The 20,699-nt window shown below is 52.8% G+C and overlaps 9 protein-coding genes across 9 annotated transcripts; 4 read left to right on the top strand and 5 right to left on the bottom strand.

The window, feature by feature from the left end:
* Positions 1–712: 712 nt before the first annotated feature.
* N7496_009833 (40S ribosomal protein eS12) lies at positions 713–1,512 on the bottom strand (the record flags this gene model as incomplete). Its single annotated transcript, XM_056702746.1, has 3 exons — positions 713–837; positions 926–1,247; positions 1,510–1,512. The coding sequence occupies 3 exons, from the start codon at positions 1,510–1,512 to the stop codon at positions 713–715; spliced, it is 450 nt and encodes a 149-aa protein (XP_056551746.1).
* A 473-nt stretch (positions 1,513–1,985) lies between these two features.
* On the bottom strand, positions 1,986–5,958 carry N7496_009832 (putative histone deacetylase complex subunit (Hos4); the record flags this gene model as incomplete). Its single annotated transcript, XM_056702745.1, has 4 exons — positions 1,986–2,198; positions 2,256–2,440; positions 2,509–5,708; positions 5,759–5,958. 4 exons carry the CDS (start codon positions 5,956–5,958, stop codon positions 1,986–1,988), a joined length of 3,798 nt encoding a protein of 1,265 aa, XP_056551745.1.
* Positions 5,959–7,445: 1,487 nt separating this feature from the next.
* Positions 7,446–8,617, top strand: N7496_009831 (putative 3-oxo-5-alpha-steroid 4-dehydrogenase; the record flags this gene model as incomplete). Its single annotated transcript, XM_056702744.1, has 3 exons — positions 7,446–7,541; positions 7,632–8,124; positions 8,217–8,617. The coding sequence occupies 3 exons, from the start codon at positions 7,446–7,448 to the stop codon at positions 8,615–8,617; spliced, it is 990 nt and encodes a 329-aa protein (XP_056551744.1).
* Positions 8,618–8,722: 105 nt separating this feature from the next.
* On the bottom strand, positions 8,723–9,556 carry N7496_009830 (uncharacterized protein; the record flags this gene model as incomplete). Its single annotated transcript, XM_056702743.1, has 2 exons — positions 8,723–9,334; positions 9,452–9,556. The coding sequence occupies 2 exons, from the start codon at positions 9,554–9,556 to the stop codon at positions 8,723–8,725; spliced, it is 717 nt and encodes a 238-aa protein (XP_056551743.1).
* Positions 9,557–9,888: 332 nt separating this feature from the next.
* On the top strand, positions 9,889–10,520 carry N7496_009829 (peptidylprolyl isomerase; the record flags this gene model as incomplete). Its single annotated transcript, XM_056702742.1, has 3 exons — positions 9,889–10,020; positions 10,157–10,259; positions 10,366–10,520. 3 exons carry the CDS (start codon positions 9,889–9,891, stop codon positions 10,518–10,520), a joined length of 390 nt encoding a protein of 129 aa, XP_056551742.1.
* A 270-nt stretch (positions 10,521–10,790) lies between these two features.
* Positions 10,791–12,162, bottom strand: N7496_009828 (UDP-galactose transporter HUT1; the record flags this gene model as incomplete). The annotated part of the gene is made up of 2 exons (XM_056702741.1): positions 10,791–11,862; positions 11,930–12,162. The coding sequence occupies 2 exons, from the start codon at positions 12,160–12,162 to the stop codon at positions 10,791–10,793; spliced, it is 1,305 nt and encodes a 434-aa protein (XP_056551741.1).
* A 754-nt stretch (positions 12,163–12,916) lies between these two features.
* Positions 12,917–13,528, top strand: N7496_009827 (uncharacterized protein; the record flags this gene model as incomplete). The annotated part of the gene is made up of 1 exon (XM_056702740.1): positions 12,917–13,528. One exon carries the CDS (start codon positions 12,917–12,919, stop codon positions 13,526–13,528), a length of 612 nt encoding a protein of 203 aa, XP_056551740.1.
* Positions 13,529–13,848: 320 nt separating this feature from the next.
* On the bottom strand, positions 13,849–18,332 carry N7496_009826 (uncharacterized protein; the record flags this gene model as incomplete). The annotated part of the gene is made up of 6 exons (XM_056702739.1): positions 13,849–14,828; positions 14,886–15,107; positions 15,165–15,251; positions 15,317–17,786; positions 17,858–18,218; positions 18,277–18,332. The coding sequence occupies 6 exons, from the start codon at positions 18,330–18,332 to the stop codon at positions 13,849–13,851; spliced, it is 4,176 nt and encodes a 1,391-aa protein (XP_056551739.1).
* Positions 18,333–18,703: 371 nt separating this feature from the next.
* N7496_009825 (uncharacterized protein) lies at positions 18,704–20,601 on the top strand (the record flags this gene model as incomplete). Its single annotated transcript, XM_056702738.1, has 3 exons — positions 18,704–18,878; positions 18,945–20,290; positions 20,356–20,601. The coding sequence occupies 3 exons, from the start codon at positions 18,704–18,706 to the stop codon at positions 20,599–20,601; spliced, it is 1,767 nt and encodes a 588-aa protein (XP_056551738.1).
* Between the last annotated feature and the right edge of the window lie 98 nt (positions 20,602–20,699).

Here is a 20,699-nt window from a genome sequence, read left to right as displayed (position 1 = left end):
ATCCCGTCGAAGACAAAAACACTCCTGTCCTCCTTAATACAATCGCGTCCGGGTTTAGTAGCCGCTGTGCGATTCAACGATTTGATCGATGAGAAGGGCTGTGGGCTCAATATCCTTCTGCAGTGCGGTGGTAACCCCAGGGCGGATATTGGACCTACAAAATCTAGTTTGTGCTTTAAGCAGAAACACCCTTGAAAGTATGCTGCGGCCAGGGGAACGAGCTCGGCTAAATTGGCGCTGGAGGCAAGTTCGCCCAGGGTGCCTAGAGGCGAGCACTTTGCTAGGTGCGAACTGGGTGATCTAGGTGAGAATCCTTGTATAAGAGAAGAGAATTACGAAATAGCCAATCACTACTCATACACCCTCCAGTTTACAACCCAAGATACCGAGAATTTACGACCGAAGAAAAGTTGTCATCACATCATCGTGTTTTTGTCCAGTAGATAATAGCCGCCCAGATGCCACAGTGCCACACCCGAGCAAACGGGTCTAGCACAGAGAGTCCACTAACAGACACCGAGAATTCCCAGAATACCCCAAACGAAAAGTCCGACTAGCCGTAGCGGCCAGACCATATTTGGACAGATCCCGATCAATCCTCCGCAATCGCCCATCAGCGAATATCACTCATCAAGCGAAACATCTGGAGACGTCCATCCCTCCTAGAACCGACAGCAACGACCTAACCCATGAGATTGGACTAGAGGCGCATTTACTGCTCAGTCTGGAAGTAGTTGAGGAGGACGGAGCGCTCCTGGCTGTCCTCACCCCAGTCCTTGACGACGACGCAAGAGCAGTTGACGACCTTGCGGGCGTTGCCCTCACGGTCAAGGGTGCCTGTAAGAGAAAACGAATTAGCACATATGCTCCTTGCCTCCAACCAAGCCAAGCTTGACACTAAAAAAAATGAGAGTAAAGAACTTACAGAGACCGACCCACTCGCCGAGCATCTTTCCATCGGGAACCTTGATCAGGGGGATCTTGTGCTCAGAGCAAAGAGCGACGACCAGCTTCTTGTAGGCCTCCTCCTCGCAGCCCTCGTTGAGGACACACATGTGGGCCTCGCGGCGGTCAAGGGCCTTGGCAGCCTCACGCAGACCACGGGCAAGACCGTCGTGGATCAGGGAGATGCGGAGGACACCCTTCAGAGCGTCGAGGACGGACATCTGGCCGGAGCCAGCGTCAGCGGAAACCTCGACCTCATCGGCGGCAACGGGGGGGTTGGACTGGGTCTCTTCTCCGTCCGACTGTTGAGAAAGTTGTTAGCATATGGTTCTGCCGGAGCTTGTCAAATGTGGAGTGTGTGCAGGCGACGATTGAGGATTGGATTGAGGATCTCAGGGCACCATTATGTCTCCTTGCATCTGGGTTTGACATTCAGGTGCGACGGCGAGGTTTCGGGGACACCAATGTCCGTCCATGGCGATGTTCAAATCCGAATCCTCATCTCGTGTGTGCCATTGGCGATTGGTATTTGGGAATAGGGTGCATATTCGGAGATCAGCGTACCATTTTGTTGTGCAGGTATGTTCGATTTAAATGTCGAATTATCCTCGAAGAGTTAGTTTTGAGTGATGGAAGTAGGCGCTGGGAAATTTTTGGTGGGGATTTGGACTCTTTCGGCTGTGTGTGCCCTACAATTATGTCAGCGTCACGTGATAGACTACGCATGCGCCACTTTCCCTATTCGGAAGTTTCCATACTTCTTCCTAGTCCGCATGAACATTTTGTTGTTTGGATGTTTACTAACACGGACTATTCATCTACTCTACAGACTAAGCATAATGTAGCAAATGAGGCGATCGTCGCCAGGTCCGGATTCAAGCTACCGAATAAAATAGATTCGTTACACGAACGCAAAAGGTATCATAATCGTACATTCAGAATCCGCTCTTTAAATAACCAACTGGAGATCTGCCGATTGCACAAGCGCCTGCTAGCAAATGAGGTTGCAAAGGAAGGGACATGGAATGAAGGTGAGGAAACTAGAAGTATGTACCGGGTCGAGGATAGCCAGGGCCATGGCCGTTGAGAGCCCCGATGCCGTTGGCCCCCACGGCAAAAGTGCCAGTCGTGGAACCATTGGTATGGTGGGAGGTGCCCGCGGAGGGCTCTGGGTCAAGGTGCATGCTCATGAACTCAAGGTCGAGACCGTTGAGATGGGGGATGTGTGGGACGAGGTCCATGAAGTCAGAGAGCTAAGGGAAAAAATTAGCAAGATGCAGTTAGCATATTGGGAGCCGGCTTCGACTTACTCTGATCCAAAAGACATGTTCCATCTCGAAATACTTGGGTCGCGTCTCGCAATCCAGCTGCATGATCTCTCCAAACGACGCATTGTGGTATCTGGGATCGTCAGTGTAGACTAACATCCTGCGAGTGCATCGCCAGAGGTTCATGCGTTGGGTTGTGGTTGCTTTGCGTTTCTCCCAGCTGGCATCTGTGACAGTAATGTTAACCACTGAGCCAAGGTTGCAAGACGTTTGTTTAGATCAGAGAGAAACTTACATTGAGAGAGTTGTAGGTCATTGGTAGCCAGCAGGGGAGCGACCAAGTAGTTCGGGATCCATTTCTCGTCCGCCACATCACTAGCACAGCCAGGGTCGAGCTGTCGAGTGACAACGGTAACCAGAGGCAAGAAGTTCTTGAGCCACGAGTGACTCCGCGCGCGGGGATCATTGGAACCCACAAAGTTGGCAGAAGCACGCAAGCGACCAGGTAGAGCGTCACGACGGCGTTGCTCTTGAGCCTCTTGGTCACGGCGCATCTTGATCACGCGAGCTCGCTCCTGTTCCAGTCGCTTCTGGCGCTCATCTTCGGCTTGCTTGGCCCGACGTTGCTCCATTTCTTTGCGCTTGCGTTCCTCCTCTTCGGCCTTCTCACGTGCAGCTTGGGCAGCTCTTTCCGCTTCTTCCTTGGCCAGACGAGCACGTTCAGCCTCTTCCTCACGACGCTTCTCCTCGGCAACACGTTCTTCTTCTGCCTTCTTCACTTCAGCTTGCCGGCGCTTCTCGGCCTCAAGCCCAGCTCGCTTATCGTCAGTCGAGACCTCGGGAATAGAGTTGGGAGTAGGTTCGGGGGGCTCAGTCTTCACATCTCCGTTCTTCTTGATTGAATCAGAGTTGGTCGACTTCTGAGAAGATGTGTGTTGAGGATGAGAAGAGGAATCAGGTTTGTGAGATGAGGGCTCGGGTTTCTTTGAGGTCTCAGTTGACTTGCGTGGGGCAGGATCGGTGCTTTGCGAAGTTTCCTCTTTCGGCCGACGATGTTGAGGTTTGTCTCCATTCGTATCTTCTGCTTTCCGGGAAGACCCATTCGGCAGGTTTGATGCCTTCTCTTCCGCCAGCACACGGCGCTTCTTCTTCCGCGCTTCCGGTGACAGTCGATCGCTATCCCCATCCCGCGAGCGAGATCTTTCGGGAGAAGTATCGGTTCGAATACGCTTGAGAGAGGATATGGAATCGGGAGGGTTGTCGCGTGACCTGGGAGCTTCTTCTCGGCCAGACAGGGAATCAGAAGAAATGAGGCTGGGTCGTCGATCACCATCTTGTGGACGACGCCCCGCAATTAGACGTCTCTTTCGAACTTCATCAGTTCGAGCAACCCCGCTAGACTCACTGCCTCTCCGTGCCGAGAGGGCAGCCTTGGGCTTCTTGGACTCTGTTCGACCTGAATCATGATCAGAGCTGGCAAGCGCATGGTCATGCGCATCTCGGGTGTCTCGTGCGTCTCGCGAAGTGGTCTTTGTGCGACCGCTTGCCGTCGCAGCTGCAGCCTTCTTCTCTTCCCGGCGCTTCTCCCTCAGGGCATCATGATCCTTGGGGAACCGTTGGCGGTTGGCGTTGGGGCTGCTGTCGTTGAGCTTCTTCGTGCGAGCCACAGGCGAAGAAGACTCCCGGCGGGCGCTTCGTTTCTCTTCCTTGTCCTTGCCACGGGCACGACGCGGGGACGATAAATCCTTCCGCCCCTTGCCAGAACCCGAGTAGTTCTCGTACGCCTTCTTCAGGATATCATATTCTTCCTCCCAATTCTCGCCTTGGCGGGATCGCGACAGTTCATAGTAGGTTTTGTCTTCGAAAAGTCGACGTGTCGGATCAAAACCGGGCTGACCCAGGATGAGCTGGATGTTATCCATATTGCCCCGACCGATGGCAGCGAGCATGGGAGTGTTGTAGCCCGGCTTATGGCCAGATCCGCGTAATGGGTTTGGATCTGCGTCTGCATCACCGATGGCGTACATGAGAGACAGCACGTCAAAGTGCCCTCCCTTGGCAGCAGCGATCAAGGACGCATTGTCGGCCTTTTGCAGAATATTCAAGATGCTCACCACGCCCTGCTCGTCACCCTTGGCGGCAAACTCGCGCAGGTTCTCGGAGGTCGGTTGAGTCCACAAAAGGTCATTGCGGGTTGCTTCACTTCGGCCGGTCTTGCGACGACCGGTTGTGCTCGCCATAGGTGGTGGACTTCGAGAAGGGCTGGCCACGGATGCCCGGCGGGACCGCGGGGGCTTGTCAGGTCCAACTTGCTGCTCTTCAGATCGTCGTCCAGGGCGCGAATTTGCCTTGGCATCCGCAAGCAGCTTTCGAATCTCATCATATTCATCGTCGGTGAGGTCCGTCGGTACTAACTCATACGGTTCATCTCCAGAGGCATTCACGGTTCGAGGATTGGCACCTGAATCGAGTAACAGTTTCACGACATCTACATTCCCATTCTCCACTGCATCAATCAAAGGTGTGTCCTTGTCAATGTTCTTCGTGTTGATCTCACAGCCCGCATCCAGCAGGAACTTCACAATCTGTTCCTCACCGTTGAGTGACGCGACCTGTAGAGGGGTATTACCAGCGTTATCGGGGACATTCAAATCTTCCGGACGCTCGCCATAGCGCAGAACTACTTGGTCGTATTTCCTGTCTGCGCATGCACGTGCGAGAGGAGTGCGACCGCTCTTGTCGCGCAGTTTCTTCGGGCCCATATGCTTCGCGGCAGGCGATGCAGACGCCCCCACGCCAGAGCCCAGCTTCCGCAGATGAGCACTGGGAAGCGGGGAGCCGCTAGCAGAGGAAGAGGTTGATTGGCGGTCCTCAGAGGTTTGGCGTTGAAATCCGGTCAAAAGAGGGGCTGGTGCCTTTTTCTTGGAGGGCAGATGGGAGCCGGACGAAGACCGTTGGTGGGAAGATCGACCAGGAGACACCGAGCGAGTACTGGCGGATGGGCGGGAAAGGCGGGCGTGATTGAGATGTTTGAGATCGCGAGCAGCATGCGCAGTCGAATCGCGGCGTCGTTCCCTCTTTTCGTCCACACTATCACTAAAACTGCGCTTCCGATAGTTGCGCGGTCTCTCGGGGCCATCATTGCTACTACCTCTCTCCTCCATTACATCCTGCGAAACTGATGGCACATCATCCACTTTCTCGACTTTCACCACCGACGGGGGTGAGCCAGCTCTGTCCAGCGGGCTCCGCGCCCGAGAGACGCGTTGCTCTCCATCACGACGATCGATGCGCGGTTTCTTCCGTTGTTGGATCCCATCCACTCCGTCGACGCCCTGGCGATTGGGATCATGTCTGATATGTTTCCTTTTCTTCTCTGGCGACAGAGATTCTCGACCGGATTGAATGATCGTTTCAGCCTCCGAGTCCGCCTTGGGACTTGGCGGACCCTGCTCGTCATCCTCCTCATCCACCGGATGCGATCCAGCGCTGTCTCTTCGGGGTGAAGCGGGCACAGCAGGGACAGCCGGTTTCGATGTAGCTACCGGTGCAGCTGCAGAGGTGCAGCTGCAGCAGTAGCAGTAGTGGCAGAAACCGGTGTTGCAGCCTTGATCTTGCGATCGGGAGACAAAGGCCGTCCCGATGGGCGCGTGTCTGCATCGCCATCCGTCTTCACCGCCGCGAGAGTGTTGTTTGGACCGACATCTAGGGCAGCGGGGAGGGAGACAGGCTCGACATCACTCATAGCGATAGCACTCGATGAGGGAGGATTCCGCTCGTCATTTTGGGAGGGACGCGACAGGCCTGAACGACCGAGCTTGGGGACGACAACGCCAGCAGTGGGTACGCAGGCGCTGATCACGGCCACAAAGCGAGGATAATCCAACAATCCACGGGGTTCCCGAAGAAGTAAAGGCTGGCGATTCGATAATAAATAGGTCAAGCTACTTCGAGGAAGTGATTATATTGTGTGGGATGGGAGGCGAGTGGAAGGCGACCGGTGGGGAGGTGCTTTCGGTGGTGGTGGTGGTGGCCACAGAGTTGAAACACGGGACGGGAAAGAGAGATTCGGTATATAATTAGAGCGGTCGAGAAATCGAGAGTCGTGGGGTGGGAGGGAAAGGCGGGCGGGGAAGGTGAAGAGAGTTGGAAAAGGGAGGTTGGGGGGTGGTGGGTAAGAAGAGAGGAAAGAGGAGATGAAGCGAGGGAAGAATGGAGAGAGGAAGAAGAGAAGAGGAGCAGAAGAAGTTAGGAAGAGGAGACGGGGGGGCAGATCGAGTGGGCGCGGTGAATCATCGTCCAACTATCTTTCTTTCGGCCATGGGGGCTTGGTTTAGGGGGAGAGAGTTACGCCTGGCACTACGACCATTCTGTAGACTGTAGTCTACTGTCCAGTCCATACTTGGAATGGTAGGAGGAGGGTACAGTCGTAGTAGTCGTATAGAAAATAATAATATGGTTATTAGGTGTCCATAAGTAGGTCTATAGATATCACGAGGCCAGTTTATCCGCACCCATCGACTTTCCTCTTTAAACTTTCATCTCTCTGCTGCTCTCTGCTCTCCTCTTCTCCCCTTTTATCTCTCATTATTTCCTCTGCGACCGTCCATTCCACAAACTCAGCAAACTTGCAGGCTCCACTCGTGTGGCGATCGTCCTCGATGCGGCCACTCAGCGTGCGCCCCCCAAAAACCTGGTCGTATTCGGCTTCTCCCCCAAAACACACTTTGGTCCTCTTGGACGGTCGCACCAGCCCTCGTTGCCCGTTTCCCTGCTAACCCGACTTTGCCTAGCTTGGCCTAGAACCTGCTGGGTCGGATTTCACTAGTGACCCGGACGAGTGAGCTTGCGAAAGCTCCGATAAGAACCTGCCAACCCCGATACAAGATTCCCATCATCCTGACTTCTAGGCGGCCATCCCCGGGCCACCTACCCTACTTGTACTCTATACCTTGCTATATTCCCTGTATACACCAATCCTGATTTCGAAGCTCAACGACGGCCTCGCTATCCACCAAGTAAAGAGGGCCAAAGGTCGCTTCTCGGGGGCGCCCGAGGGATCAGCGGAGACCCCTTCGACTCCACCGCTCAGCTCAGCTCTGGTGGTTTCTTTCTGCCTGGAAAAAGCTGACGAGATTATTCCACTCGTTTCAACTTAGTTGCCCCCCAATCCCACTCCAGGCTGGGGTAGTACCTTCATTTTACATCGGCAAGGAATATTCGAAAAGCAAAATGGACCTCCTCGCGCATGTCGATAGTGCCCTAGAGGCGGCACATATGGATGCCATCGACGCCTTACGCGCCTTTTTCCTCCTCGCTGCCGCCACGGTACGGCCACCGCGCGGCGACCAGCCTCACCAACCACTCCCCACCAGGACAAGCTAACCCAACTCCTTCTTTTGGTTCTTGATTTTATAGAGCGTCTCGGTCAGCATTCCCTCCGCTCTGCACGACCGTTTCCTCCTTTATGGCCCGCGTGCAACCGTGACTGCAACGGGCTCCGAGCCCGTCGCCGGGTCCCGCTCAGCAGCGCAATCCCAGACACAAGCGCGATCATCGGGCTCGAGCTTACTCGATTACCTCGCGACCTGGCAGGTACCGCACAGCTACTTTACCCAGTTTTACGTTGCCTCCGTTGCATCTTCAGTATTCTGGGCGGCGCAGCTGTGCTGGCGTGGGCGTGTGTTCGAGGCGATCGCGTCCCGTGTGAGCGAGGAGCATCTGAAGCAGTCGATGTCGCTTACACAGGTGCTTATCTGCTGGGTGCTTCTCGCTATTCAGGGCTCGCGGAGACTATGGGAGAGCATTGCCTTTGCGAAGCCCTCTTCGTCGAAGATGTGGTTTGCGCACTGGCTGCTAGGGCTGGGGTTCTATCTTGCAGCGGGCGTTGCTATCTGGATTGAGGGATCAGGTATGGAGGCCCATGGATCAAGGCTCTCGTCTCCTTCATCTGAGGACCTCGAACAAGCCACAGAAAGTCAAGTTCTAACCCTCTCACTACAGGCGCAATCCTTACCCGCAGCCTTACCCTCGCCGACTTCCAGTTTACCAACGCGCCCACTATCCGAACCTTCGTCTGTGTCCCGCTATTCCTGATCGCCTCTGGTTTGCAGCATGACTGCCACCACTTCCTCTTCTCCCTGAAGAAATATACACTCCCGGATCACCCAATCTTCCGTGGCATCGTATGCCCGCACTACGGGGCCGAGTGTTTAATCTACCTGTCGCTCACTTACTTGGCCGCACCGCCTGGCCAGGTGGTCAACAAGACCATGCTAAGCAGTCTGGCCTTCGTGGCGGTCAACCTCGGCTTGACGGCACGTAATACCAAAAAGTGGTATATGCAAAAGTTTGGCCGGGAGGCAGTGCAAGATCGGTGGCTCATGATTCCGTATATCTACTAAGCAGTGTACGACTAACATTGAAGGTTGAAATGATGAGATGAATAGAGAGAGTGATATTACATGTATTTGCACAGACTAAAATGCAAAAACGAGAAAAGAAATGCATCACCGACCTCCCAAAAACTTCAACGTATTCCCTACCTTGGCAACCTTCAAAACATCCCGATACGTCAAACTCGTCCTGGTCATCCTCTCATACGATCCTCCCATAAACCCATCCTTCTCCCCCAACAACCCCCAATTACAAACCGTCTCAGCCCCCAAATCCCCATCCACCACTCTCTCCGCAATCCCATGCAAGAAATCCGTATACATCTTGCCCCGAGTAACCAACAAACTCCTCCTCTCCTGTAAGACCCGGAACCGTGGTATCCGTAGATCCTCTTTTCCCTCCTCGCCCTCCTTCTCATAAAGATCCAACACAATAGCCGCCCCCAAGCTCACAGTCGCCACGAGCGGATAATACGCCGGTCCATCTTCGTGCGGCATAATCCCCTGACCGGGGCGGTATTCGTTGATTAAGACATGGTTTGGTGCGGCGTGTGGTGCGTCGGCGAAGATGCCTAGTTGTTTGAAGCGGGGTTCGATAATGGGTGTTATCAGCCAGGACGGAAGTGGGGAGGAGAGGAGGGTGTTTGTTTTTGTTAGAGCGGAGGGCCAGGTTTGGAGGCGCCGGTGTGTTAGATGAGTCCAGCGGGGGAGGGGCGCTGATGATATCTAGAGAGAGAGTTAGTTTGGTGAAGATTATATGTGGTGTATGTCTGTGCTACGAGGCATATATGAATTCCAATTGGGGTATAGGAGACTTGGATAAACCAGAACTAGCAGACACACCTTTTGAAGCAAGACCTGCTCTTCTTCTTCGGAGATAAAATTCGGTATGTAGAATGTATCGTCTGGTAGAGATGTAATGCGCGCAGCCTCCAGGTCCCAGACCATATCGAATGAGGAGCTTTAAAGGTTCTCCTAGACCTGTCAAATGAAGTGTGGATGAATCAAGGAACGACAACCAGTCAATTCCAGAATTATTTCCAGAGAAAAGTAAAGTCAAGCTAAGCTAGATAAATGGATAATCCAATAAAGTCCCCCACGTCACACGCTCTCCCTCCTGCCTCAGGCAGCATGCCCCACATCAACCAGAACCGCACGAGGAAACAATTCATCAGCCCTGCCAGTCCGATCTAAACGCTAAAAACACGGATACTGTACACAGCTACAAGATTCAGCAAGAAGAATCTGGGACTGAACCATCATACCACACTATCTACATCATGGCTCCCAAGAACAACGCCAAGGGCGGCGACAAGAAAGGCGCTGCCGGCAAGGGCAAAGGCAAGGACGCTGGCAACGACGACAAGAGCAAAGTCAAGGGCGCACAGTCGATCAACGTGCGGCACATTCTGGTTAGTTTGATACTTGATTTATCTTTTTATCTCAATATCTCCTGTTTCAAGGCACGAGCGTAGCTTCTACCTACCTGGACCTTGGCGATATCCTCATCCGCAAAAAAAGACTAACAATGACAATGAACGTGTATAGTGTGAGAAGCACGCCAAGAAAGAAGAAGCCCTTGAGAAACTCCGCAATGGAACCAAGTTCGACGAAGTGGCTCGTGAGTTCTCCGAGGATAAGGCGCGGCAGGGTATGTATTCTTCAATCCATGAACCTTGTTCATCTCATCTCTTTGATTCTTTCGGAGATATGCTCGGACTATTACTTGGAAGATAGGCTGCTAATGCCTTGTACAGGAGGTTCCCTCGGTTGGAAGACCAGGGGAGATCTTGATCCAGCCTTTGAGAAGATTGCCTTTGAATTGGAGCCCAGCACTACGGCGAAACCTAAGTATCAAGAGGTGAAGACGGGCTTTGGGTATCATATTATCATGGTGGAGGGACGCAAGTGAACTCACAGTTTGCAAGTGAGATATAGGTTCAGAGATGTCTTTCTATGTAATGTTGATCCATGGATGATACCCTACTCATAGGGTACGAATGATACCAAGTGCTATGACACAATGTTCCGTTGCAGATTCCCTGCCTTCTCAGTCCGACATGCTTATTTCAAGGCATTGATCGCGATATATGATAGATATTTTTATTTCAATTCTAGTATTCCCGGTAGGAAATGTCGGAATTCTATCACAAACAAGAACATAATCCGCAGAGCAATCCATCTACTGCCCCTTCTTCGCAGCCTCCAATTTCGCCCTCTCCTTCGCCTTCTTCTCCTGTCTCTGTACAACCGCCTCAGCACCGATTCCACCAAACACCAGAACAATACCCAACCACTGCCCCGGCTTCAGCGAGTGTCCAAACCAAAACACGCTAAGCAGCATCGTGAGCATCTTGCGGGTAACGGTAACCGTCACAAGAAGCAGCGACGAAAAGCGCGAAAGCGTATAGAAAATAAACAACTGGCCAACCGCACCACAAGCCGCAAAGCCCAGTACATGTTTCAATGCCTCCGGGTGCCGCGACAGGAACGAAATAGCAGAATACAGCTCCGTCTCCGTGGAAGGGGGAATCGGGAAGGGAAGGAAATTGTGCAAGATCCCGCTCTGCGAGATGTGTGGCATGATAAGCAGATACGCAGCGGTTAACGCGGTTGATAGAACGTTCTGCGCAACCATCATCTGAGGACCGGTGAACTTTGTATAGAGCTTGGGCGAGGTGAAGACGTGGTCTTGCGTGGTATTCGTCAAGCCATCCAGAAGCAGGTTGATCGAGAGGAGGAAGATACCCCACATCGAGGAACCGGATTGCTTAGCCGCCGATGCAGCGACCTTCTTGCTCGTGCCGGGGTGATGCAGGGTGAAGGTTGCTACTCCCAGAGTGACGAGCAGGACGACGCCGTACTTGTACAGTGGGTAGCGCTTGCGGAAGATGGTCAGATGGAGGGCCATGACGGGGAGGAGTTTGCATGATTTCGCAAGGATGAAGGTGAGGTAGTCGATGTGCGCGAGACTGGCGTAGCCGAAGGGTGAGGCTAGCGAGGAGGAGATGCTGACGAGGAGGAGGGGGAAGATGATACGGCGTGTGGGGAAGATAGAGGGGACGCTTTGGCCCTTTGGCGTGGAGAAGAAGAGGTATAGGAAGCCGGTAATTGCGGCGAAGGTGGACTGAATCGTGTTGAGAACGAGCGAGTACGTGAAGCGCTCCGTTGGCGGATCTGGTTCGGCGGCGGATGGGGCGCGCAGGGGGTAGGTTGTGGTGGTGATGGCTTCTTGGAGGACACCCCATGAAAGGCTTTATGGTTTGTTAGTTTCGTGCGCACGAGGATCTCCATGATTCCATGCACGAGGGTTCGACTCACAAAGCGGCGTATATACCGAGGACGCAGATGAGCAGCTGCATCAAACCAGGGCTATCGGCGACTGGCTCCGGCGCGACGGCCTCTGGAACAGAAGCTTTGCCGTTAGTGCCTGCATGCTCAATCACATCTCCATTCGCATGTTTCTGCACTGCTTCAGACTCGTCGGGCAAGGTATGCATCAACTGGGACGAGGGATTGCGCTGGAGCGGCGTGGTTTGCTTTTGCCGGCCCATTGCGACGACTATGAGACTCGGACTCGAACTCGGAGACTAAACGGAAACAAGAATGAAAGACGTGCTGGGTGTAGAAAAGAACGGTAACACCGGGCTCGGAAAGTAGGAACAAGTCAGATTCCCCCTTGGACCCTGGCGCAAATATAAGAAAATCCCCAAAAAAGATGATGCCATGTGTTCTTAGCTCGGGCTTATCGATAGTCGGAGATCGCCCCACACGAGCCCTGAAGAGTCGAGAATGGTTGGCCTATCAGAATCGTTGAACGGTTTCACATACATACAGGAGGATTTTATCTCGCTCTCCTTGCGTGCATGTTACCGGGGTTGCTTCTGGAAATAAGCTCTCAGGATCTATGTTTACCATGTAAAATGATCTGCAAGTATAACTCTAATAGAAGAATGGGACGCATTGAGAATAGGGTTTGGTCCCATGTACGCCCTCTTATTCGCATTTGTCTATCCGAATACCGTCGAATACCGTCATTCTCGATCTTTTATCTTAGTCTGGAGATGTTTCGAATTTCTTTCCACTCTAGTTTGAAGTATATTTAGCGAAAATTACAGTATGAACTTCGAGAACGACAATTAGAGACTAGAAACTGAAGATTCGAGCTTGGAAAGCGGTCAGGGCTCATTCACTAGGCGGTGAGTCACTTCCACCCAATTTATCCGCCAATTTGGTAGAAAAAGTGTCCATAATGCGACTCAGCATCCAGACATAACACACAAAGCCATAACCAGCCCAAATCTCAAAATGACTACTCAACAAACACAACTCCCTTCCCTGGAGCCATCAGCACTGACAAAACTCATCGAGTCAGCTTCTGCCTCCGGCAATCCCCTCGCTGCAACCACCATTCAAATCCTCCACAATCTCCAGCACCAACATCTCTGGACCTCTCTTGAAATCCACGACATTTCCACGGACTCAATTGCATCTGATGCCCCGCCAACTCTCATCTCAGGTATCCCACCGCACCGCATATACACGCACCCAGACGAGCAGCTATATATGTTGGAAAAGGGCATTGCGGAGGATGATCTTCGACCGGAAAGACTATTCGTGATTCCTACGGCTCAAGGACAAACTTGGAGTTTACGCCGTATGGCTGCAGCCTTTGATTCCTTGGCTGCCATTGAAGAATCTTCAGTGAGCGAGGAAGCAATGTCGACCAGCGAGTCTGTGGATTCTGAAAAGGCAAAGAAGCTTGACGAATACTACGAGAAGAAGGAAATGGCCAAGGAAACCAAAGAATGGGGCACTAGGCGAGCTCTACTCGCGATGACCAATAGGGGTATGGGCGGAGAGGGTACAGTCGTCTACTACGTTGTTCAGGAAGGCGAGGTCAAGCCGCGACAGAACTGAGCCCATCTCGAACTGCGGATGTCTCGCGATCTACGTTATTCAGCATGGAGTGCACATTCAACTCGGGAGCAAAATTATATTCATATTGCTCGAAATTATCTGCGAAGAAGCGAAGTGGGGATCGGCATCAATATTTACGCCAAGATTATTCACGAAACATACAATCATTGGGCTGCCACCGGGTATAGTGTTATGTTGCAATGCAAATGCAAAGAGCAGAAGAGTGCAGGAAATCCACGCCACGGGAATTGTACAGCAAGGGAAGACGCTTCAAGAAGGGATTTCAAGGTGGAGGGGGATTTTCGATGAGACCGCTCAACTCAAAGCAAAAGGTTCTCCCGGTCATTCTTCTGAACCTGCTCCTGCTCTTGGCGACAGCTGGTGCAGTACCGCTCATACCACTCCTTGATGTTGCCTGTGTTTTCGGCGAAGATGCGCTCCGCCTGGGCAACCTGTGCGGCGGTGTCGCCTTCGCCGTCGCTGCCTCCTCCAAGAAGGATCTCAACTTGGCGACAGCGACGCAGTTCCTCACGGAGCCACCGCTCCCATTCGTTTTGAATGACTTCCTTTTCAATACTGTTCACCACACGTAGGGCAACCAAGAGGTTATGCCTGTACATCCCTAGGCGTTCTCGGGTTTGCAAGAACCGCTTGGTTGCGCTTTTGGCGACTGCATCGCGCGGGTTTGACGTGCTCAGGGAAAGAGGAAGCTCCGCGTATCGCATGCTATGCTCGTTGAATGCGCCAAAGCATGTACTGGTGCTTCCGTTGTGAGGCCAGATAGTTGAGTTAGCGACTGCTTCGTCGATATCTCGAAGGTAGATGGCCTTGCTCATGACCATATTTGGTTGAACACCGAGCCTGGACATGAAATTGCTAGCGTGTCGCTCGTGCCACCAGTCCCAGCTATCTCTCGAGGTATAGAAGCCGTTCATGAGAGCGCTCGTTACCAACAAGATCAAGATGACCTTGTGTGCACTCAGAGTCTTCAAAGTCCAGCCAACGAGACCGAATGAGGATTGCATCAAGAATGATAATGCGCTTTCCAAGAATGATAGCACTGTCTCCATAACGAGGTGTGGCATGGTACGCTGGGTACGCTTGCGCGTTTCCAGCTTCAAATTTCCACCAGCGCCTGTGAATTGAGACACATTACTCTGGCGGCCGACATGGCCAAAGATGGTGATGGCTTTCTTGGTACGACTGTGTGCACCTAAGCGACGCACTTGGTCACTGACCAAATCCACGAGATCCAAAGCATCCTGTTCCAAGTCGGCACCCGCTCTCTTGTCAATCATATCTAGCGCCATAGTTAGAATCAAAGCTTTGTCGATCTACCAGTCCACTTTCAACTTACTTTTCAGGCCGTAGGGTGACTTCAGCCACTCAACCTTGGTGTAGATGGCAAACTTGCTCTTGGATTTGGCCACGAACGTGATCACAACCTTGCTCACAAGACGGAATGAGCGACGGAGGGGGAGATGCCACGGGGTCCGTTTATCAGTAATCACGTAACAGAGGTGATCATTAAGTACATCGATGATCTGATAATCCGAGATGGCATTGTTATGAGACCGTCCTAATCGTTGGTTAGTTTAAGACTCGTACGTAAAGTTCACTTCTGGGAGATTCTCACCAAAGATATCTGTCGTCTCAATCTGATAATGGAAGTCTCTTCGGAGATGCCGTGCCTCCGTACTGGCCCATGGCCCTTGTTTGATCTCTTCACGACATATTAGTACACTAAAATTCACATCTCTTTCAGCTTCGTCCAGATGATTTACATACCTCGAGCTTCGCGTTCATGGAGCAAAAGCTGCCATACTGCGCTCTTATCGCCGAAGAGAATGTGGAACAGTGCTTTCGGGCTAACGTCGAGTACCTTCTCCGCCGCCAGAACAAGATCACCCTGCGGAACGTACTCCACAGGTTGGGTGGGCAGTCTGAATCTCTGATGATCTTTACCACGGCCACCCTTACCCCCATCGATGTCCAGATCTTTGTCGATGTAGATAGGGAGGTGTATATCGTGGCCATTCTTGGTGTCATGTCCAGATGGGGCGTCGTCCCAACTGTCTGCACTAGAGGGTCGATTTGGAGAGCCAGTATCCATCTTGATAAGCTCCCTGAGGATCCCCTCGAGGTTCATCGGCTGGACGGCAATGGATGACTGGATCAAGAAGTTAAGACGCTTCTGGAGCAGTCGAAGAGGCTCGAGGAAGGTCTTGATGGTGATTCGACCAGGAGTATCACTGCCAATAGGAGGGATCGTGTGTAGGAAGAGGAAATCACAGTCACGCCCAGAAGCAGCAGTCACCTCCTTGATGTTGTCCAAAGCGGCGCTGGTAGTCAGGACCAAACCAAAGTGGTGGCTGTAGAAGTAGATGCTGCGAGTTGTCACGTAAGCTCTGCCAGGGAATTCTTGCTGCTCATTCGGGCTCCAGGTTGCCCTGAAGACCAAGACCAACGGTTCCTCCTTCTTGACATCAGGGAAGAGCAAACGGAATTGAGCATCCTGGATCTTCAACTGCTGTGGATAGATGCTAGGATACTCGGTTTCTGCAACGATTGCTCGCGCAGCTCGTTGAATCTTTGACGCATCCTCTCCGTCAAGGCTGACGGTTTGTCGGTGACGCGGCCCAGATGGCTGCCAGGGTTTTGCGGATACACTTTGGATGTCCGTTTGAGCAGCAACATTCTGCTTATCAGAATCACTCATCACAGACGCCGGGCGTCCGTCGGCTGTGGTCTCCGGATGGTCACCATTCGTGTAGGGTTGCTCCCGCTGGAACTTATTGATAAAGCCCCAATTGGAGCTACCCCATAGGTTAGCCATCATACCGCTAGGCATTCCGCCAGTACTATCAACAAGTCCCAGACCAATTCCTCGTTCGCTACTCACTACCACTGCAGCTTTACTCATGCTTGTAGGCGCCGGTGGGTTGGCAAGAGTCGCAGGGGCGAGGCTCACTCCAGGCTCATCCAAGCTACTCGAGCTGCGACCTCGGTTCCCTTCAGCATTGGCGGCAGCAGCACCTCCATAAGGAAGAATGTTATGGCTAGCGGATATCAGACTAGCAATACCACTCGCAGGGCCGGGAATCGACGGAGACACCGGTGCAGCGTTGTTCGACTTGCGGTGGAGATCCAATTTTTGAATAATCCTAGACGTGTGATCCCTAGTGTGTTCACGAGCAGAAGATTCGGCATCCAAGCCTGTCAGTCTTCGACCGCTCACGTCGGTACTGTTTCGCATGACAAGTCCATCGCGGTCTGGGACTGGAAGTGTCGAGCTCCGTTCAGAATGAGACTGCTCGTCACTCAAGTGGGGAGTGAGGGACTCGCTTGGATCGGCAGTGAATTCCGGTGCGGGGGGCTGCGATATCGAGAAAGCTGGATCCTGAACGGTGACTTTCCCTGAAATTGACAAGTCGGTGCTCGTGGGATTTTCCAATGCTTTTTGCTTCGCAGCTTCGAATGCGCCGATCCACTCCATCAACTCCTTTTGTGTCTCGGCTTGAAGAATAATACTATTGTTCTTTGTCTTCACTTGGAAACAAAACCGTCGCTCCTCTTGGAACGCTGGGCGAATGCTGCACAGGAGCACACCAATTCGCTCGCTTTCTTCAACACCACCGGTACGTGAACCCTGTACAAGACATCCAAAGATACCATGCTTGAGGAAAGCCCAACGCCTCACCCAGACCGTGCGGCTGGGTCTACCGGACAATGTTCGCAGGTTGAGCCACCCTTGCTTCTCTGGCCTAATATCCTTGCCCATGTTCAGCGTTGATAGAGGTCGAGAGCCGAGGTATGGAACCGTGGAGATTGAATAGTCCTCGAGCTCACGAGGCGGACGGGCCACCACTTCTGCTGCCTCCTCGATTTGTTTCCTCGTAGCTAGAAGCTCACGCTTGGCAGATCGGTCACTCGCTTCCATCTCGTGAACCCATCCTTTGATCCGATCCATCTCGCCCGACCACTTTGAGAACGTCGAGCTATTGTTGTTATGGAACAACCGGAACTCTCGCCATTGATCAAACGAGACTCGAACTAAGAGTCGATCAAGCGCATTGCGAACCTGAGGAGCCTGCACGGAAAAATCCAAGGACGCTCTCAGGTATGCTTTGCGAGCCTCGTGGAGCTGGAACGCTTCCTCCCTCAGAGCGGAGGTTTCTTTAGACTTTGACTGAGATGCATATCGGGCTTGTAGATAATCGTACTGCTTCTGGGCGTGCTCGAGAGCGCGGCGGTTTTCCTACATCGACGTTAGCCCATCATGTCACACATAGTACATCCGTAAACAAGCAAAAGGGGCCAGTATTTTACCTTAAAATGCCGCAAATCTTCATGGATAAACACACGAATGGGCTCGGCAATCAGCGACTCCATCTTCTTGGTCGCCATCACCAGTCCATTCCAGAGATCCTTTGATCCTTCTCCGCTCCTCCTCATTGCCAACAGCGTATAATCATGATCGACGACGGCCTCGGAAACTACCAAAGGGTTGGAGTAGGAGAGGAAGCTATTAACAACACTCTCCATGGCCACCACCTCGGAGGCGAGCTTCGCCGCAGCTTTGGCATACCCATCGAGCCATCTCTCAATGAATTCGATCTGGTCGCAGAAGTGGAGGGTAGTCGCGCGGAAGGTCGGGGAGTCGAGTGCAGCCTCTTTGAGACCAACGGGACTAATAGAGTGAAATATCATTAGCATTGGGATTCAAGCAAGCACATGTCCAGACTTACACCACGCTCACGAGCTTCCCAACCTGGGGTAACGGGGTGTGCGATTGAGTCGACATCTAGTGCATGCCTCCAGCCACACACTTGACGCGAACAAAATGGAAGCACAACGGTGCGATGCGTCGATAGTATCCTTCCCAATATCCGACAAACAAGACCAGAGAATGAAGAAGGTGGTAAAAGGAGCCTGGAGAGAGCTGCCCACGTGCTGGTAAGCGGAGTGAACCTGTCGGCCTTGCCTTACGATGATCTAATTGGCTACGTCAGTGAGACCGAAGATGGCTGTAAATTGGCCTTGGGATTCAGGCGATCACTCTAGGCGGTTTCCTAGGCAGACGGGCGGTGTGAGAATTTTTTTCTTTCTGCCGGCCCGCGGGTTTCTCTCCGGTACAGAGGTGCAAGCTCGTTCAGCAAATTTGTGAAAACAGCAATGGAGCCTCCTTCGAAGAAGATGCGAACCCTTTGGGACGACGACAACTCCAGCGACTCGGGTGATGATGCTGGTGGTGTCTCCCTCACCAAGGCCCCCGAGGCAGGCTTCAAGATCAACGAAGACTATGCCCGCCGCTTTGAGCACAATAAGAAGAGAGAAGAGGTGCAAAAGTGTATGGTTCAAATGTTAAATTTCATCATCTAAGATTAGCGGTCGCTAACATTTTTCTGTTTCCCAGTGGAGTCCAAATATGGCAAATCCTCCAGTCTAGGAAAGCACCGAGCTGATGAACCCTCCGACGAGGAGTCTTCTGACGATGAGGAAGAAGACGACGATGGCGAGCTGGCTACCGAAGCAGTTGATGCTGAGATCATTGCTACCCTAAAGGCTATTCGTGAGAAGGATCCCCGCGTGTACGATGCGAACGCCACTTTCTACACCGAGGTGGATGAAGACGCCGAGGCGCCGAAGGTAAAGAAGGAGAAACCCATGACGCTGCACGACTACCATCGCGAGAACCTTTTGAAGGGAGTTGATGCCGCCGAAGAGGAAGAGAAGACAACCATCAAGACCTTTGCTCAGGAGCAAGCCGAGTTGAAGGATGCGCTGGTCAAGGAGATGCACGCAACCGACTCGGACGAGGAAATGGAGGATGCGGAGGACAACTTCCTGGTTCGCAAGGCCGGTGGAGCCGATGTTATTCCCGAGAAGGAGATCGAGCTGGATGTTGAGAATGCAGACAAGGACCCCGAAACGTTCTTGTCCAACTTCCTTTCCGCTCGCGCTTGGATCCCGGCAGGTGGTCAACGAGAGCTCCACCCCTTCGACTCAGACGACGATGAGGAATTGGACCGGGCCGACGCTTTCGAGGAGGCCTACAACTTCCGCTTCGAGGATCCCAGCAAGCTCAACGAAAAGATCATGACGCACGCTCGTGACACTACCAACAGCCTTTCAGTCCGTCGTGAGGATAAGAGCGCGCGCAAGAAGCTCCGTGACGCCGAGCGTCAGCGCAAGGAGGAAGAGAAGAAGGAGCGTGAGACCGAGAAGAACCGTCTTCGCAAGCTCAAGACCGAGGAGCTTCAGAAGAAGGTCTCGCAGATCAAGGAGGTGGCCGGTCTACGTGCTGCTGAGTTCACGGATGAGGATTGGGCCCGCTTCCTTGATGACGCTTGGGATGACAAGGAGTGGGAGAAGGAGATGCAGAGACGCTTCGGCGAGGGTTACTACGAGGAGCCCGAGACGGAGGGCAAGAAGCACCCCAAGAAGCCCACATGGGACGACGACATTGATATTAAGGATCTGATCCCTGACTACGATGACGAAGAGGACGTCAAGCCCTCTCTGGAGTCTGGTGATGAGGGAGAAGACGACGATGAGGAAGAGGAGGAGGGTGCATCTGCGTCAAAGAAGAAGAGCAAGGCCGAGCTGAGACGCGAACAAAAGCGCGATGCCCGCAAGGAGCGTCTCCGTATCGAAGAGGCAGTTGACCGCAGCCTGGATCTCGATATCACCTTGCTCCCCGGTGCTACCAAGAAGAACGCTACCCGTTTCCGCTACCGCGAGACTTCCCCCAGAGCTTCGGTCTGACCGCCCGCGATATCTTGATGGCCGACGACACCCAACTCAACCAATTCGCCGGTCTGAAGAAGCTTGCCTCCTTCCGCGATGCCGAGAAGAAGGCCAAGGATGAGCGGAAGCTGGGCAAGAAGGCTCGTCTGCGCCAGTGGCGGAAGGACACTTTCGGCAATGAGGAGGGCCCTGCGTTCGAGTTTGGCAGTGGCAAGCGCAAGGTTGATGCCGATAATGAGCAAGAGGGTGATGAGACTAAGCTTGATATTCGCGAGGGTGATGGCAGTGGGAGGAAGAAGCGGAAGCGATCCAAGAAGCACTGAGCGCAGGCGCTGAACAAAAAAGCCTTTCTTTGTCCATAGCTTGTTGAACCCACTATCTGGAGCATGGAGTTTATCCTTTTTACTGAAATTAATGACTA

The sequence above is a fragment of the Penicillium cataractarum genome (genome assembly GCF_028827025.1).
Source record: "Penicillium cataractarum strain IBT 29864 chromosome Unknown utg000008l, whole genome shotgun sequence".
NCBI classification, from domain to species: domain Eukaryota; kingdom Fungi; phylum Ascomycota; class Eurotiomycetes; order Eurotiales; family Aspergillaceae; genus Penicillium; species Penicillium cataractarum.
Note: the sequence above shows the minus strand (reverse complement) of the source record. Positions and strands in the feature narration are given on the sequence as shown.